Source organism: Agrilus planipennis, unplaced genomic scaffold (genome assembly GCF_000699045.2).
Source record: "Agrilus planipennis isolate EAB-ADULT unplaced genomic scaffold, Apla_2.0 scaffold28, whole genome shotgun sequence".
Lineage (NCBI taxonomy): Eukaryota > Metazoa > Arthropoda > Insecta > Coleoptera > Buprestidae > Agrilus > Agrilus planipennis.
In genome coordinates, this window is record NW_020438897.1 from 1,640,378 (window position 1) to 1,658,790 (window position 18,413).

The window sequence follows — 18,413 nt, forward strand, 5'->3', positions numbered from 1 at the left end:
TCAGCATTTACAGAAAGAGTATTCTCTGTTATGAACGCAAAGTGGCGGGACGACAGGAATAAAGCTTCATTAAAACTAATTAAAAATGAACTTTTAGTTTACTTAAATCTTTGTTTGCCATGTTTAGAGGCTATTAATGTATTTAAGAGCGACAGCAATTTGTTACTGGCTGCTAGGTGTAACAAAAAATATGTTTTTAAAAATAAAAAATAAAATACTTTATTTTTATGCTGAGTACTTTTTTTTTAACTTTTTAGTCGAGAAATACTTTATGTAAAGCCTGAAAAGGTGGCAACCCTATCAGCAAGCCAACAGAACACCAACTAAACAGCGTTCAATAAATGACTACAGACGGCCAAATAAACGCCATCTGTAGAGGTTTATCTTTAATTGTGAGTTCATTACAAGGTCCTTTTCGATTTAAGAATATCGACTGGCCAATTCCTGGTCTATTCAGTTTGTTGTTGTTTCGAAAAGGATCTTGTCAAAATTAAATCAATCCACAATTAGTGGCGAATGTCGACAGATGACATTCGTCATTCTGTCTACAGTTATTTACCCTTACCAATTTAAATACGTGGATTTTGCTGTGTCATAATCAGTAAGTACTCATATCTGAGGAAGCTTACGCTTGGCGAGCATATGTAACAACTAAATGAGCTTTTTGTGTAAAATGGGTTTTCATCAAATAAACGTCCAAACTATTCAATTAGATAATGCAAAACTGAGCATCAGTCGTAACATTGTTTTGATTCAATTTAATTTAATTATATTATTAAATGGGCTTAATTTATGCCTCTATTGTTTCTACAATCTCTACATCTACCGCTTTATTTTCAACAAAGTGGAATTTACAATTAACCGTTAGAAAATTAATAATGGCACTGCTCCCTTTTAATTACAGGTTTCGGGCCTGGCATTAACCCAAAACCCCAGATGCAACAGTCTTCCCCTACCAGGAGGAGATCAATTTCTCCTGTTCATCCAAATCCTGCAGAACCAATTACAGAAACTCCCAGCGCAGCAATGTCTCGCGTTGGATGGTGTCTTCGAACGCTGTTGCTTTGTAAGTTTATCTCCTTTTCTGAAATTATTATTACTGTTGATTTTTCGAATGAAAAATAAATCGTTATTTTAAGAGAAAATATAAAAAAATACCCTCATACTATGCACATTTCTCTAAAACACACACACACACATTCACATCCACACATGCACACGTACACTCACACACACATACAGACACACACACACACACACACACACACACACACACACACACACACATACATACATACACACACACACACATTCACATCCACACATGCACACGTACACACACACACACACACACACACACACACACACACACACACACACACACACACACACACACATACATACATACATACATACACACCTACACACCCACACCTACACACACACTTAAAACTTAATGTATCTCAAAATTTTCCTTGGAAATGAATCCATGACGAAACAAAATTGAGGAGTGTACTAAGTTCGTAATTCTCCCTTTTTCCAGAGCGACATAATTTTGAAGAGAGTATATCTACATTTATGCCATTAAAATCAAGTGTATCAATTAAACTATTTCAAATTTTTGTTCCATCTGAGTTTTCAAATTATTATTTATGATCAAACTCTTTTGTTTCGAAAATAACAACACTGTAACGAGTTTCACAAATGTTTCTTTTATGTAAATTTTGGTCTAAGCTATAAAGTTTCCAAACGTAGTTAAACCCAGCTAAGGTAACTATAAAACGCTCTATAGCGGTTTGTTTTCAACATACACTGAAAATTATGCATTTTCCCTTTTATGTCGTGCTTTTATTATTTCTATACACATGTAGTATTTCTCAGTCTTTCAATTTCATGAACTATATTTTTGCGGCGTCTTCTTGAGGAAAATACCGCATTATATTTCCCTGTAAGTTTCATTCACCTCATACATTCTTCGCTGTTGCTGATGTACATTGTACAGCAGTGAAAGCAAAGTTGTGGTGCATTTTCTCTATTTTCCAAGGTGAAAATACATGCTTGAAGGATAGGAAAGTGTCGGGGAAACTCGTACGTCGCTGTGCCCCTGGGACTGAGCTAGTCGACTGGTTATTGCAGCAATCTCCAGGAATCCACACCAGAGTGCAGGCTGCAGGAATGTGGCAAGCACTCCTTGAGGAGGGGATAATATCGCATGGTAATTTTCTTCCATATTTAATAACTTTATACTTACACGAACACCTTTGTGTAGAAGATGTTATATATATTTACATATAATACAAATCAATTAGAACGGATGATAATCGACTAAACCACTAAACCATATCATAGTTTAAAATATGTATACGAATTACGACTATAATACGTATGTACAATGACGAAATAAATCAAGTATAGTAGAACCTCGATAAGATAAAGACCAAGAGAAACGTAAAATAATTTGAGTTATTCAGGTTTTTACTTAATAAGGGTTTAAGTTTAAACTTTAAAATTATGGATTTCCAGTGACAGCAATCTCTTCAGCTTTTTCCTTTAGTATAGGTCCACTAACACTAATGTTTTTACATATTTATACACTGTCTAAACCATGTAAACAAGCATTTTTCTAAATTAGGAAATTCAACAGTTCTTCGTCTTTTACATAGAAGACTTTCTCCCTATTCAAACCACTTTTCACTGCTTACTGAGGTGCGATGCCCAAATTATTCGGTTAAGTTATAGAGGGTTTTTATTTTAAGTAATAGAGATTTTGGACTCCAAGGGGAAGGGAACACAAAATTTTATGAATTTATGGAAATTATTACGTTATCGAGGTTTAAGTTATCAAGGTTCTACTGTATTACAATTTCCAAATATTTTTAAAACATTTACAAACAGATATTTCGACATACGTAGGTATATGAGAGTATGTCAGAAGAAGAAACCAATTCTTATCTTAATATTTCTTGAAAATTTGTTTCTCTCTAGGTACTGAAAAAATATTTTTTATGTATTTCTAGGCTTGATTGTTAAGACATAATAGATTTTAAATCGAATTTACCTGTATCTTAGGTAGATAAACTATAGTCAATATAGAAACACATATAGAACATCCCTTAAGTTAACTAAAACTAGTCGGCCTCTTTGTTTACCCTTAATTATTCGCCTTGTCCTGTATTCACCTTGCTTCGAGGACATTTCCATACTAATTGCTTCATTTGATATAGTGGCTGTTGCATACAGAATGCAAACAGATATAGAGGGAACTAAATTGGCTCGTCGTTCAGTCCTGTAAATATACGTTAATTCCAAATAGAATCTTGTTGTGATAGAAATTTATTTAAACGACTTAAACCTTCTTAATTACGAATCAGTCCGCAAAACAAAAATAGTGAGTGTCTCTATTGAATGTAAAGAAAAGCTGTGTGTTAACTACAAATCGGTATTAAAAAATGTTCCCCAACCTAGAAAGAAGTAACTAAAGCATCATTAAACATTGATTAATTAGTTTCATTGATAGTCATGGAGCTATAGGTAGTTTAGAATGACATGAACCTTAATATGTGCGATAGACGACCTTAATGCAATCGTGTTGTACTTCGTCTGTTGTTTTATTGATTCCAATGCATCATTTATATAGGTAACTGTAAACAATGACATGATCCAAGGTGAAGGTCCATGTTATTCCAAGTTACCTCTATCCAAATCGAAGCCTACAGTTAAATTGATAGTATAAATAATTTTAAAACACAGTATCATTTTAAAAATATTAAATAAAATATATTTACTACGTTTCTGAAATAAATTCATCGACTTGTAGGTAAACAGAATAATGTCTTGTATGCCCTTCTATTTTAATTTGTCAAACTCTCCATAATATAATTATTTCATAATCCCTTTTTATGCGACATAAAAGTGCTGTTTTCAATTAACTCAGTGGATTGCCAATTTTTCTCACGAACTGTGACGTCATTTTTAATATTATTCAGAAGGGAATACGTTTCTTGTGAACNTGTCTTATCTCCAAAACTACTGAACCTAAATTTTTGAAAAAAATTCAGAAAATAGTTCTTTACTTATAAATTATTAAGAAGTTTATGGTGTGAACATAACGTGGTAAATCTTACAACAAAACTATATTGTCCATACAAATTTACATTTGCAGTTTGAATGTATAGGAGAACATGTTTTTTTTTCAACTAGAATGTTAAGTTGATTCGGGAGTTAGTGATCCATTTTTCACTCGGAACCCTTATAGGATCACTCGTGTGTCTGTCTGTCCGTTTCTATTGATTAATTCAGTGACCTACAGTTGTGTACAGTTAGAAAGTCAATCATTTAAATAACTTTTTATTATTTTTGCTACCCAACGTAGATTGATAATATTTCTATTAAACACCCGAGATAAAAATGTTCAGTCTCTCAGAGTCTCTGAAAGCAAGACTCGAGTCGCTGAGAGAGACTGTCGAGAGACTGTCAAAAACCCTGTTTAGCGTCTCTGAACGAGAGACTCGAATCGCTCATAGAGAGGTCCTCATTTCGTATCCAGTCTCTGAACGAGAGACTCGAATCTCTGAACGAGCGACTTTCTACGAGAGACCGGAGTCTCTCAATTTTTCAGTTTTATTCATTCAGTCTCTGAATTAACAGTTTTATCGTTCGAGTCTCTCATACAAAGACTGTGAGAGATCCATGAAAACACCTAGGCAATAACTGAGAGACTGTGAGAGACGCTCTCAGAGACGCTAGAAGACTCTGAGAGACTGGAGAGAGACCGAAAATTTTTGTCTAGGTTGTTCAATTGAAGGTATAGTAATCAGCAAAGCACATAAAACATTTGATCTTAGATTTTTTAAATCCGAACGTGCTGTTTTGAGTTAGAAATAAAAAAGTAGCAAAACCATTTAGCTGAAAGAAAAATCAAATAAAAGAAATTGGTTTATCAATATTTTTTAAGAAAATTAATATTGTTTTAAAAAAGAAATTCTTTTATACTGTATAAAGTCATTTTTTTAATGAATATTACAAAAATTAATATTAATATTAAGTTTTCATTGTTATTTTTTTTTTAATATTGTTCAACGAGAAAGTAAAAAGTACACCAATTACAGCATTATTAGATACAATTATGACCGCCTCGGTCTAAATTGCAAACTGTAAAAAATCAAGATGAAATCTAAAATTGCTTATCTATCACCAATTGGAGAATAAATGTTATTTGAATTAGAAAATTGATTACAATCTTAGTATACCAAAAGTTGGGGTTATGAGTTAACTCTCAAAAAATATGAATAAAGGGATTATTACAGTATACACCATAAGTAGTCTTTCAATATTTACCCAAAAATAGGACTAACACTGTTCACGCCACTTGTATAATTATCTGCACGTGATGCTACAATAAAGTACTAGAAGATTTTTCGTTGTGTTGCTAACAGCTCAAAGTTTTTCCTTTTGTTTCAGGAGCCACGAACGCACTGCAGATGATCTCGAAACTATTTACGAAGAGCTACTTCACATCAGAGCCCTTTCGCATCTTTCCAACTCGGTCAAGAGGGAGCTCGCTTCCGTCATTGTCTTCGAAGCACACCCCAAAGCTGGTTCAGTCTGTAAGTAAAGAGCATGTTTTCCAAGTAGCGTTGTTATATCTACCAAAGGTATCCGAGAAACGTGACTGTTGCAGCAATTTGTAACTTAAGTTGTTCACGCAAAGAGCCGAGTCTTATTAGTTGTTTTTGCACAAAGAAAGAGTAAGGAGTTGCTCAAGTTAGTCCCTTTTAAAAATTCTTTCTCTACAACGTATACTTTCGAAAGAGCTTCTGCTTGACACTAAAATATCCTCCAACTTTCCAACAAGTTAGTAATATTGCACCTACTAAAATGATTCGTTTCAAATGCTAAACCTTGTTTGGTGTAAAACTTCCAAAACATGTTACATAGTAGGGTAAAATCAAGCAAGGGGAGTCAGTTATTTACGTGATGTGAAAAAGAAGGTGTAGAGAGTAAAATACTCGATAAAATCTTACCCAATCCCGTCAAGTGGGAAGGAGTCCAAATATTCAAAAAAACATCTTACCTCTATTAATTACGTGAGATCAAAAGGGAGGGAAGGGTCCGACAAAATTTCACCAAATCTCACCAAGAGAGAGGAAGGGTTAAAATTTTCAAAAACATTACACCTAATTGCAGTTTCGTCATTTATCAAGTTATCTAAAATTAAATAAAACTTCTAAATATTCTACATGTGATGTCAAAAGAGGAAAGGAAAACTTAAAGATCGGAAAAATCTACTTAGAAAGCCACTATTTGGATTTTGGGTATTAATTCGTATTTTTTTCTTTTGTCTGTACAAATGTAAAAGAGTTTCAGGATAGTAGTCCTGATGCTGTAGCGAGTATCTTATAACAATATCTTAATTTCTTATTTTGTTCTTAAGAACCACTAGAATTTACGTACATATAAAACCTGTCAGTTTCAATGTATGGATAATACCATACATAAATTTGCGGTGTATAAACATATATAATTGTTAATGTTTTATAAGTATTCCATCAAGGAGACGAGGGCAGATCGTGGTACATAATTCTCAGAGGATCTGTGGATGTAGTAATACACGGTAAAGGAACGGTAACTACATTACAAGAGGGAGACGACTTCGGAAAGCTTGCCTTAATTAATAATGCCCCAAGGTAAGCCAATAAAATACGTGTAACAGTCAGTTTACCGTGGAGACACTTCAGACGACGCAAAGTGTAACTGTCATGTAATCCAATATTTTTGTCTGCAAAGTTTGCTCAGCTTTCACACACTAAATGTCTTTAGAGGCTTATTGCCTCAACGAATGACACAAACCCGTTTTTCTCATGAAAAGTCTTTGAAACTTGTCAACAAGTTTATTATAATCGCATTAAAACTCAAAGTTTGAAGCATTAAAAAAATTACTTTGTCCCAAAACAAGTAAAATCTCAGAATAAAAGGAAAATATATTAGAAGGCTAAAACTTTAATAAAATCAGTTATTCAATAAACAATTAAGTATTTATAATCCGGACGTCATTAATGGCAGGTCCTCGATATTGCAAAATATATTTGATATCGTAGCGGAAAAGAATAAACAGGAATATCCTTATATAACATTTGCAAATAGAAATAATTATTTTATAGACTTATTTGAATTATCTGCAAATATGAAATTTCTAGAGCTTTCTATTTACTTCGTTTCACTATAACATTACACACCTTAAAACCATTTTTTGTTTTTATAAACTATCAACAAAACACGTCAGATTCAGCACTTTTCCGTAATTTTTACGTTACGTATTTTAAAATACTTTGTGACATAATTTCTCTAATTGTAGAGCAGCAACAATAGTTCTTAGAGAAAATAATTGTCATTTTCTAAGAGTTGACAAAGAAAACTTTAACAGGATATTAAGAGACGTGGAAGCAAATACTGTAAGGCTAAAGGAACATGGAAAGGATGTTTTGATCCTTGAAAAAATCTCATCTCAACAAAAGCAGACATTTTCTCATATCAAGTAAAACCAGCAAAAACGAAAAAAATAAAAGCTTTGTAAATTATCTGAATTCAATTTTTAGATACACCGTTATGGCTGGTACTCCACAAAAAATGTTGGAACATTTAATAGAAACTAGAATAGATGGAAGAAGTATGTTTAGTGGAAACGAACATTTTTTACAATCAGCACAAGATCCATTTCTTGACGATTTCTTATTAACTCATATTATATTCATGCCAACGCATCAGCTTGTAGATGAACTTGATAGACAATATCCTTTTATAGAAGTAATATCTAAACGAAAAAGCTTTATTTTTAAGTTACAAAATTATTCAAAGAAAGAAATTTGAAATGACATTTCCAAAAATAATTTTCTGAAGTTGAATTCAAATTAGCACACGTAAATAATCCAAGCTGTTATTGGAATTATTTTTTGTTAAGTACATTAGCTTAAAATTGGTTTTTCTTCCTTTTTAAAATACAAAAGCAAAAGTGGATATTTTTTTAAGAATTCGAATCTTTAATTTCTTTTCCTTAATATTCACACTTATCGCATAGAGTCTTCCAGTCAGGATCCAGAATTTATTTTAGCAAGTAAGAGAAGAATCGTCCATTTTGTATATCGTTGGGTTAACGCTGTACGACAAGCAGTATTCGAAGATGAAAACGCTGTTGCTTTCATTGAAGATCTTGCTTCTGAAGTCGACAACGATAGCATTCAGTGGCCAGATCTTCAAGAAGAAGTCTCTTTAATACATCACGTTATGACTCAACTTAGAAGGTAGGGATTTTGAAAAAACAAAAAAAACTAACTTCCTATAAGGAAAAAAAGCTTTTTCGAAAATCATTAAATCTTTTTAAATTGTTGAAATTCGAAGTTGGTTTTCAACACCGCCAACAGAAAATGTTGTGGGCAAAACAAAACGTTTCATTTGTTTTTTAATTTCTTGAAACTATTTTTTATCCTATGTATGAATAATTAACAGGTAAACAAAAATTAAAGTAGTTAATCAAAAATGAACCCTCTTATGTGAACAAAATACGTTCGCTGAAAAAATGCTTTTTCTAATTGAAAACTGCATTTTCCGCTGAAAGAAAATTCGCTGTGGTAAATTGGGTTAATTCTCTTTTTTCGTTTACCTATTTGATAAATACTGCATTCTCTCGATCAAAGCATATGCGCAACAGCAGGAACACTCTTTTATTAAATTCTAGATACCAAGAAGACCGAAGAGCCCATGATGGTCAAAAATGGAAGCTTCCTCCATGTGGTCAACCTATAAGTTTGTTTAGTGGAAACAAGGAATCTCGAACAATAATAATGCCACAAGATGACAGTAAGTGACTATCATTTTTAGGGTTCCTTATGTCCGAATGAAAACTGGAACCCTTATAGAATTGCCCGTGTCTTATCTCCAAAACTACTGAACCTAAATTTTTGAAAAAAATTCAGAAAATAGTTCTTTACTTATAAATTATTAAGAAGTTTATGNAGTGACAGCAATCTCTTCAGCTTTTTCCTTTAGTATAGGTCCACTAACACTAATGTTTTTACATATTTATACACTGTCTAAACCATGTAAACAAGCATTTTTCTAAATTAGGAAATTCAACAGTTCTTCGTCTTTTACATAGAAGACTTTCTCCCTATTCAAACCACTTTTCACTGCTTACTGAGGTGCGATGCCCAAATTATTCGGTTAAGTTATAGAGGGTTTTTATTTTAAGTAATAGAGATTTTGGACTCCAAGGGGAAGGGAACACAAAATTTTATGAATTTATGGAAATTATTACGTTATCGAGGTTTAAGTTATCAAGGTTCTACTGTATTACAATTTCCAAATATTTTTAAAACATTTACAAACAGATATTTCGACATACGTAGGTATATGAGAGTATGTCAGAAGAAGAAACCAATTCTTATCTTAATATTTCTTGAAAATTTGTTTCTCTCTAGGTACTGAAAAAATATTTTTTATGTATTTCTAGGCTTGATTGTTAAGACATAATAGATTTTAAATCGAATTTACCTGTATCTTAGGTAGATAAACTATAGTCAATATAGAAACACATATAGAACATCCCTTAAGTTAACTAAAACTAGTCGGCCTCTTTGTTTACCCTTAATTATTCGCCTTGTCCTGTATTCACCTTGCTTCGAGGACATTTCCATACTAATTGCTTCATTTGATATAGTGGCTGTTGCATACAGAATGCAAACAGATATAGAGGGAACTAAATTGGCTCGTCGTTCAGTCCTGTAAATATACGTTAATTCCAAATAGAATCTTGTTGTGATAGAAATTTATTTAAACGACTTAAACCTTCTTAATTACGAATCAGTCCGCAAAACAAAAATAGTGAGTGTCTCTATTGAATGTAAAGAAAAGCTGTGTGTTAACTACAAATCGGTATTAAAAAATGTTCCCCAACCTAGAAAGAAGTAACTAAAGCATCATTAAACATTGATTAATTAGTTTCATTGATAGTCATGGAGCTATAGGTAGTTTAGAATGACATGAACCTTAATATGTGCGATAGACGACCTTAATGCAATCGTGTTGTACTTCGTCTGTTGTTTTATTGATTCCAATGCATCATTTATATAGGTAACTGTAAACAATGACATGATCCAAGGTGAAGGTCCATGTTATTCCAAGTTACCTCTATCCAAATCGAAGCCTACAGTTAAATTGATAGTATAAATAATTTTAAAACACAGTATCATTTTAAAAATATTAAATGAAATATATTTACTACGTTTCTGAAATAAATTCATCGACTTGTAGGTAAACAGAATAATGTCTTGTATGCCCTTCTATTTTAATTTGTCAAACTCTCCATAATATAATTATTTCATAATCCCTTTTTATGCGACATAAAAGTGCTGTTTTCAATTAACTCAGTGGATTGCCAATTTTTCTCACGAACTGTGACGTCATTTTTAATATTATTCAGAAGGGAATACGTTTCTTGTGAACGTGGCGTGAATTATTTATTCATTGGAAATAAAATTCTTCTTTCAGAACACGAATGGAATGTCACGCTACTTATTTTACGACTCAAATAAAAATATTAGATATTTGACGAAGGAAAGTTAAGTCACTTATGTAAGTAGGGCGATGAACAATGCAAATTTTTTGTTGTGGAACGTAAGATTGGGGGTGTCATTTCCCTGTTCAAAACATTCCTATTCTTTCGATTTTAAATTTTTATTGGCAAATATGGGCTACTTTGTTTCAGCTAATATCATAATTTTTGTGTGATTCAATGTTTCAACCTTCTCTTTCCTCATTTATTAACGGAATGCAAAGAAACAGAAGCTCATGTAATCAACCTCCCAATGGATACCAAGGTCACAGTAAATAATTCTGATTTATTCCGTACAGTGTTTAAACTGTCAAACGACACCAACTTATTGAATAGTATTTAGATTGTTAATGCTTTGACGTAAAGAAATTTTAACACCGATTCTAAAATATTACGTAGGTTTTTGACAAAAATTTTTTTGCATCAAACTCTTATATTTCTTCGTTGTTAATAAATTATATAAAATGATAAAGTACCATAATTATAACTGGGATTTTATGGTATAGATATCTTTTTTTATTATTATTAGATATACTACCCCGCTATTGTGGATATATTCATTTTAAACTGAAATAATACAATTAGCGGTATTTATTTAGTTTTTATGCATGAAATTAATATTTTTTGCTTTTTCAGTATAAAATGGCATATGTTTACCCATTCATGAGTTCATAATTTATAGTTGATAAGCTGACACTCTCGTAACCATTTACATTGTATTTAGCATTAAAAAAAGTTTTGTACAATTATTGTTATCGGAGGTTGATTACTGCTTTATTATCCCTTAATTAGATACATTTACCAAGAATTTAACTACTTGATTAATTTTAATTTGGTGAAATGAATCTCTGTCATTCCATCTAGTGTTCAACAGCTTTTGCAAATTGGTAGATTTAAAAGAATTTTTGTGGGATCAATTTCAATAAATTAAAGTGAATTAATTTTGGAATTAATATTTACCATTACAAATAACCTCAAATTAATAATGAAAAATTGTTGCTGCTGCCACGTCCTCGCCGGGTGTCGAACCCGAACTTCTAGCATAGTAGGAGAGTAGTAGTGCGTAAAGCCAAGGAACCGGATTCGAATACCGGCGAATGAGGTTTACTAGAAGACGTGTAACTTCAAATTCACGAATCTTAAAACTAACATTAAACCTTGACTCTTGTAGGGAAGGTAAGGAAAGAATTAAGTGAAAGTAACGAAAGATCCTGATGAGAGGAATTTGATAATATTTTTAATTATTTTTAACATTTAATGCATTCAAATATTTATACAAATCAACAAATACCCAAAACTTACGACAATAATTCAGTGTATTTTTCCCCATTTTCACATTTTATCATTGTAATGTCTTTGCTTTTCGGCATCATATTATATTATTAGCCAACAGTTTATCTTATATAATTGTATCCTGTCTAAAATATAACTTCCTCAAAATTAGCCTTAGTACCTATCAGTTTATTTACTTTTAAACTAATCTTATCTTTTTGGTGTGAGAATATTCGGTAGCGACAGAGCTCAGCCAGGCTTTAGTTTTACGTAGAATTTCATATATCAGACTACGATTTAGCGTAATTTGTGTTCAATACCAGTAATAAATTCGGCTTTCTTTTGTAAGTAAAACATTCTCAGACTCTTTAATTTAAAATGAATTTATATGACATGCGTATTGTGTACATAAAGCCAAATTGTATCAAACAAAAAAAATTGGTTTGAATAGCTCGAATTAAAAATGAAATTAATACAATGCGAAAACAATATGAATACTTTCCGGCTACAATATGTTAAAAAAAAGCGTGTCCTAGCTATCGATCAGAATCAAAGTTGTATTAAATTTTCTCTATTAATACATTAATGTGTATGAATCTATTAAATCAAATAATGTAATGTCTAATCAGTTAAACATTAATATCTCATTAGATACCTTTCTACAATATGCTAAAAGTAACATTAGTATTATGGGTATTATTATTTGTTATAGTAAATAAGGAACAGCCATTTAAAGACAAGTGTTTTCTCTATCGATTTTGGCAAGATGAAGAGGGTGCCACAAACCTTCCCACTGTGGAAGATATAAACACGGCAGAAGAACAAGCTCGAGAAGCTGTTGCAACTCTAATCCAAAGGGGTCCAGATGCTATGCTGCGTATGATCCTCAGAAAGCAGTAAGTACTGTTTTATTTAACAGAATCGATGTATAAATAATGTATGTAGGTTAGTTACCCTAGATAAAAAATTTCAGTTTCTCTCCAATCTCTCAGAGTCTTCCAGAGTCTTTTAGCGTCCCTGAGAGCGTCTCTCACAGTCTCTTAGTTATTGCATAGGTGTCAATTCAGAGATTCTAGTCTCTCATAGAGAGACTGAATGAATAAAACTGAAAAATTGAGAGACTCGAGTCTTTCGTAGAATGACTGGGATCTCTGAAATATGTTGAACTTTTTTTTTAACCATGTCTATCGAGACACCACTTGTTGAGAAATTCGAGTCTTACGTTCAGAGATTCGAGTCTCTCGTTCAGAGAATGGATACGAAATGAGGATCTCTCTATGAGCGACTCGAATCTCTCGTTCAGAGACTGGATACGAAATGAGGATCTCTCTATGAGCGACTCGAATCTCTCGTTCAGAGACGCTAAACAGTTTTTTTGACAATCTCTCGACAGTCTCTCTCAGCGACATCAGATAGACACGATGAGAGACGGATACTGGAGTCTTGCTTTCAGAGACTCTGAGAAATTGAACATTTTTATCTTGGGTACCTTCTTGTGGTTTTAAATATTATTTTACAGTTATTCTTTTATGTTCACAAAGTTTGTAGACGGTCTCACGAATCAAATTTGAAAGATTCAGTGTTTCTTCGACTAGTTTGCGAGAAAACAATACCCGTTTCTTCCAGTGGTTTTGCCTTATTTTCTGTAACAGTTTAATAAAAGGAAGTATTTTAGTCTTTTGCAATTTTAACTGAAATGAAATAAAAAAAATGTAAATTTTATTCTTATAACCAACACTGCGGTAAATTACAAGTTAGAGAGCAACACATTTACGCCAAACATGTTTTCATTTAATTTGTCTATTCAAATTTCTAGCAGCTCCATGTTACATACTGCCTCGTTCTCTAAATGTTATTAGCAATTAACGTTAAGTAGATATCTTATTTTCTCAATGTTCAATTGAACGTATAGTAATAAGCAAAGCACATAAACTATTTGATCTTGGACTTAAATCCGAACGTGCCATTTTGAATTAGAAATAAAAAAGTCAACAACAACATCAAAACATGCTTATCTACCCGAGAGTCTTTGAAAGCGAGAATTGAGTCTCTGTCTCTCATCGAGTCTCTCTGGTGTCGCTGAGAGAGACTGTCGAGAGACTGTCAAAAAACCTGTTTAGCGTCTCTGAACGAGAGACTCGAATCTCAGAACGTAAGACTCGAATCTCTCAATAAGTGGTGTCTCGATAGACATGGTTAAAATTTTCTAAGTTCAATATATTTCAGAGATCCCAGTCTTTCTACGAGAGACTCGAGTCTTTCAATTTTTCAGTTTTATTCATTCAGTCTCTGAATTAACAGTTTTATCGTTCGAGTCTCTCATACAAAGACTGTGAGAGATCCATGAAAACACCTAGGCAATAACTGAGAGACTGTGAGAGACGCTCTCAGAGACGCTAGAAGACTCTGAGAGACTGGAGAGAGACCGAAAATTTTTGTCTAGGTTGTTCAATTGAAGGTATAGTAATCAGCAAAGCACATAAAACATTTGATCTTAGATTTTTTAAATCCGAACGTGCTGTTTTGAGTTAGAAATAAAAAAGTAGCAAAACCATTTAGCTGAAAGAAAAATCAAATAAAAGAAATTGGTTTATCAATATTTTTTAAGAAAATTAATATTGTTTTAAAAAAGAAATTCTTTTATACTGTATAAAGTCATTTTTTTAATGAATATTACAAAAATTAATATTAATATTAAGTTTTCATTGTTATTTTTTTTTTAATATTGTTCAACGAGAAAGTAAAAAGTACACCAATTACAGCATTATTAGATACAATTATGACCGCCTCGGTCTAAATTGCAAACTGTAAAAAATCAAGATGAAATCTAAAATTGCTTATCTATCACCAATTGGAGAATAAATGTTATTTGAATTAGAAAATTGATTACAATCTTAGTATACCAAAAGTTGGGGTTATGAGTTAACTCTCAAAAAATATGAATAAAGGGATTATTACAGTATACACCATAAGTAGTCTTTCAATATTTACCCAAAAATAGGACTAACACTGTTCACGCCACTTGTATAATTATCTGCACGTGATGCTACAATAAAGTACTAGAAGATTTTTCGTTGTGTTGCTAACAGCTCAAAGTTTTTCCTTTTGTTTCAGGAGCCACGAACGCACTGCAGATGATCTCGAAACTATTTACGAAGAGCTACTTCACATCAGAGCCCTTTCGCATCTTTCCAACTCGGTCAAGAGGGAGCTCGCTTCCGTCATTGTCTTCGAAGCACACCCCAAAGCTGGTTCAGTCTGTAAGTAAAGAGCATGTTTTCCAAGTAGCGTTGTTATATCTACCAAAGGTATCCGAGAAACGTGACTGTTGCAGCAATTTGTAACTTAAGTTGTTCACGCAAAGAGCCGAGTCTTATTAGTTGTTTTTGCACAAAGAAAGAGTAAGGAGTTGCTCAAGTTAGTCCCTTTTAAAAATTCTTTCTCTACAACGTATACTTTCGAAAGAGCTTCTGCTTGACACTAAAATATCCTCCAACTTTCCAACAAGTTAGTAATATTGCACCTACTAAAATGATTCGTTTCAAATGCTAAACCTTGTTTGGTGTAAAACTTCCAAAACATGTTACATAGTAGGGTAAAATCAAGCAAGGGGAGTCAGTTATTTACGTGATGTGAAAAAGAAGGTGTAGAGAGTAAAATACTCGATAAAATCTTACCCAATCCCGTCAAGTGGGAAGGAGTCCAAATATTCAAAAAAACATCTTACCTCTATTAATTACGTGAGATCAAAAGGGAGGGAAGGGTCCGACAAAATTTCACCAAATCTCACCAAGAGAGAGGAAGGGTTAAAATTTTCAAAAACATTACACCTAATTGCAGTTTCGTCATTTATCAAGTTATCTAAAATTAAATAAAACTTCTAAATATTCTACATGTGATGTCAAAAGAGGAAAGGAAAACTTAAAGATCGGAAAAATCTACTTAGAAAGCCACTATTTGGATTTTGGGTATTAATTCGTATTTTTTTCTTTTGTCTGTACAAATGTAAAAGAGTTTCAGGATAGTAGTCCTGATGCTGTAGCGAGTATCTTATAACAATATCTTAATTTCTTATTTTGTTCTTAAGAACCACTAGAATTTACGTACATATAAAACCTGTCAGTTTCAATGTATGGATAATACCATACATAAATTTGCGGTGTATAAACATATATAATTGTTAATGTTTTATAAGTATTCCATCAAGGAGACGAGGGCAGATCGTGGTACATAATTCTCAGAGGATCTGTGGATGTAGTAATACACGGTAAAGGAACGGTAACTACATTACAAGAGGGAGACGACTTCGGAAAGCTTGCCTTAATTAATAATGCCCCAAGGTAAGCCAATAAAATACGTGTAACAGTCAGTTTACCGTGGAGACACTTCAGACGACGCAAAGTGTAACTGTCATGTAATCCAATATTTTTGTCTGCAAAGTTTGCTCAGCTTTCACACACTAAATGTCTTTAGAGGCTTATTGCCTCAACGAATGACACAAACCCGTTTTTCTCATGAAAAGTCTTTGAAACTTGTCAACAAGTTTATTATAATCGCATTAAAACTCAAAGTTTGAAGCATTAAAAAAATTACTTTGTCCCAAAACAAGTAAAATCTCAGAATAAAAGGAAAATATATTAGAAGGCTAAAACTTTAATAAAATCAGTTATTCAATAAACAATTAAGTATTTATAATCCGGACGTCATTAATGNAGTAAGTGACTATCATTTTTAGGGTTCCTTATGTCCGAATGAAAACTGGAACCCTTATAGAATTGCCCGTGTCTTATCTCCAAAACTACTGAACCTAAAATTAAAAAAATACAAAATAGTTCTTTACTTATAAATTATAGTCTATGGTGTGAACATAACGTGGTAAATCTTACAACAAAACTATATTGTCCATACAAATTTACATTTGCAGTTTGAATGTATAGGAGAACATGTTTTTTTTTCAACTAGAATGTTAAGTTGATTCGGGAGTTAGTGATCCATTTTTCACTCGGAACCCTTATAGGATCACTCGTGTGTCTGTCTGTCCGTTTCTATTGATTAATTCAGTGACCTACAGTTGTGTACAGTTAGAAAGTCAATCATTTAAATAACTTTTTATTATTTTTGCTACCCAACGTAGATTGATAATATTTCTATTAAACACCCGAGATAAAAATGTTCAGTCTCTCAGAGTCTCTGAAAGCAAGACTCGAGTCGCTGAGAGAGACTGTCGAGAGACTGTCAAAAACCCTGTTTAGCGTCTCTGAACGAGAGACTCGAATCGCTCATAGAGAGGTCCTCATTTCGTATCCAGTCTCTGAACGAGAGACTCGAATCTCTGAACGAGCGACTTTCTACGAGAGACCGGAGTCTCTCAATTTTTCAGTTTTATTCATTCAGTCTCTCTGTGAGAGACTCGAATCTCCGAATTAACAAGTTTATCATTCGAGTCTTTCATACATAGACTGTGAGAGATCCATAAAAACACCCAGGCAATAACCGAGAGAATGTGAAAGACTGTGAGAGACTGAAAATTTTTGTCTAGGGCAGCACTACAAATATAAAAAGCAATTTGACATGCAATGAAAGATCAATAACGTATTGCAATTTCCGTTGTCTCTGCAATCCCCATTTTTACCATTTTATTTCATTTTAAAATGCGGATTAAAAAGTTAATTTTTCTCGTCTATCGTCAATCGTTTTAAAATGAAACCATTAAATCAAATGTTTGAATTAAGTTTCCTTTACGTTTTCATTTGTTTACATTAGGAAATGCATTAAGGCTAAATAGCGCGAAAGGAAAATACTTTGAAAACAAAGAATCAACATTTTTTTTCACGAAAAAAGTTTCTTGTTTGTACTATTTCAAAGGGCTTTAAGCGTTTAAAAAGGTATAGCCTTTATGAGGGCAAAACTGGGCGATTGTGTTGAATTTAGGGTAATGCCGGACTTAATCCTCTTTAGCTAACGTTTAAAATCAATAGACCTGTGAAAAAGCTGACGAAAAATGACTTTTTGCAAATGTCTGATTTAAGTAATAATGGAAGCTTTATTCGCGAAAGTCCATTTCTATTTATATGTCCAACTTTTAATTAAACGTAGGTACCTAGCACTTTTTGAATCGGCTTACAAACGAGTAGCCTGTTTTGGAATGTTAAATCCTTGGGTATTAAAAGTAATAGGACGCTGATACAATTGAAAAAAATGTAAATACGTTTTAATGGCCGACCGATGAAAATTTAATTCCTTTACGTCTCATTCTCAAAATATTTCAACGATTTATACATCTTTATTTAATAACTAACATATCAATAAAGTTTCAGTTACATTATTTGACAAAAATTTTCAGTCTCTCCCCAGTCTCTCAGAGTCTTTCAGTATTTCTTATGGATCTCTCACAGTCTCTGTATGAGAGACTCGAACGATAAAATTGTTAATTCAGAGATTCGAGTCTCTCACAGAGAGACTGAATGAATAAAACTGAAAAATTGAGAAACTGGAGTCTCTCGTAGAAAGACTGGGATCTCTGAAATATGTTGAA

General features: G+C 32.7%; 1 protein-coding gene across 5 annotated transcripts in view; it reads left to right on the forward strand.

Annotated features, from left to right (window-relative positions):
• LOC108744558 (rap guanine nucleotide exchange factor 4-like) overlaps positions 1-16,515 on the forward strand; it is a 167,688-nt gene extending 151,173 nt beyond the window's left edge. For 2 of the 5 annotated variants that reach the window (XM_018480394.2, XM_018480393.2), the window contains exons 5-9: positions 905-1,066; positions 2,045-2,215; positions 12,591-12,774; positions 14,993-15,138; positions 16,074-16,514. In XM_018480394.2, coding sequence (XP_018335896.1) covers positions 905-1,066; positions 2,045-2,215; positions 12,591-12,774; positions 14,993-15,138; positions 16,074-16,222 — 812 coding nt within the window. In that variant the 3' untranslated portion in view covers positions 16,223-16,514. Of the gene's footprint in view, positions 1-904; positions 1,067-2,044; positions 2,216-12,590; positions 12,775-14,992; positions 15,139-16,073 lie in introns of all 5 variants that reach the window. The other 3 variants (XM_018480396.2, XM_018480395.2, XM_018480392.2) reach the window with 2 other exon arrangements.
• Positions 16,516-18,413: the final 1,898 nt, after the last annotated feature.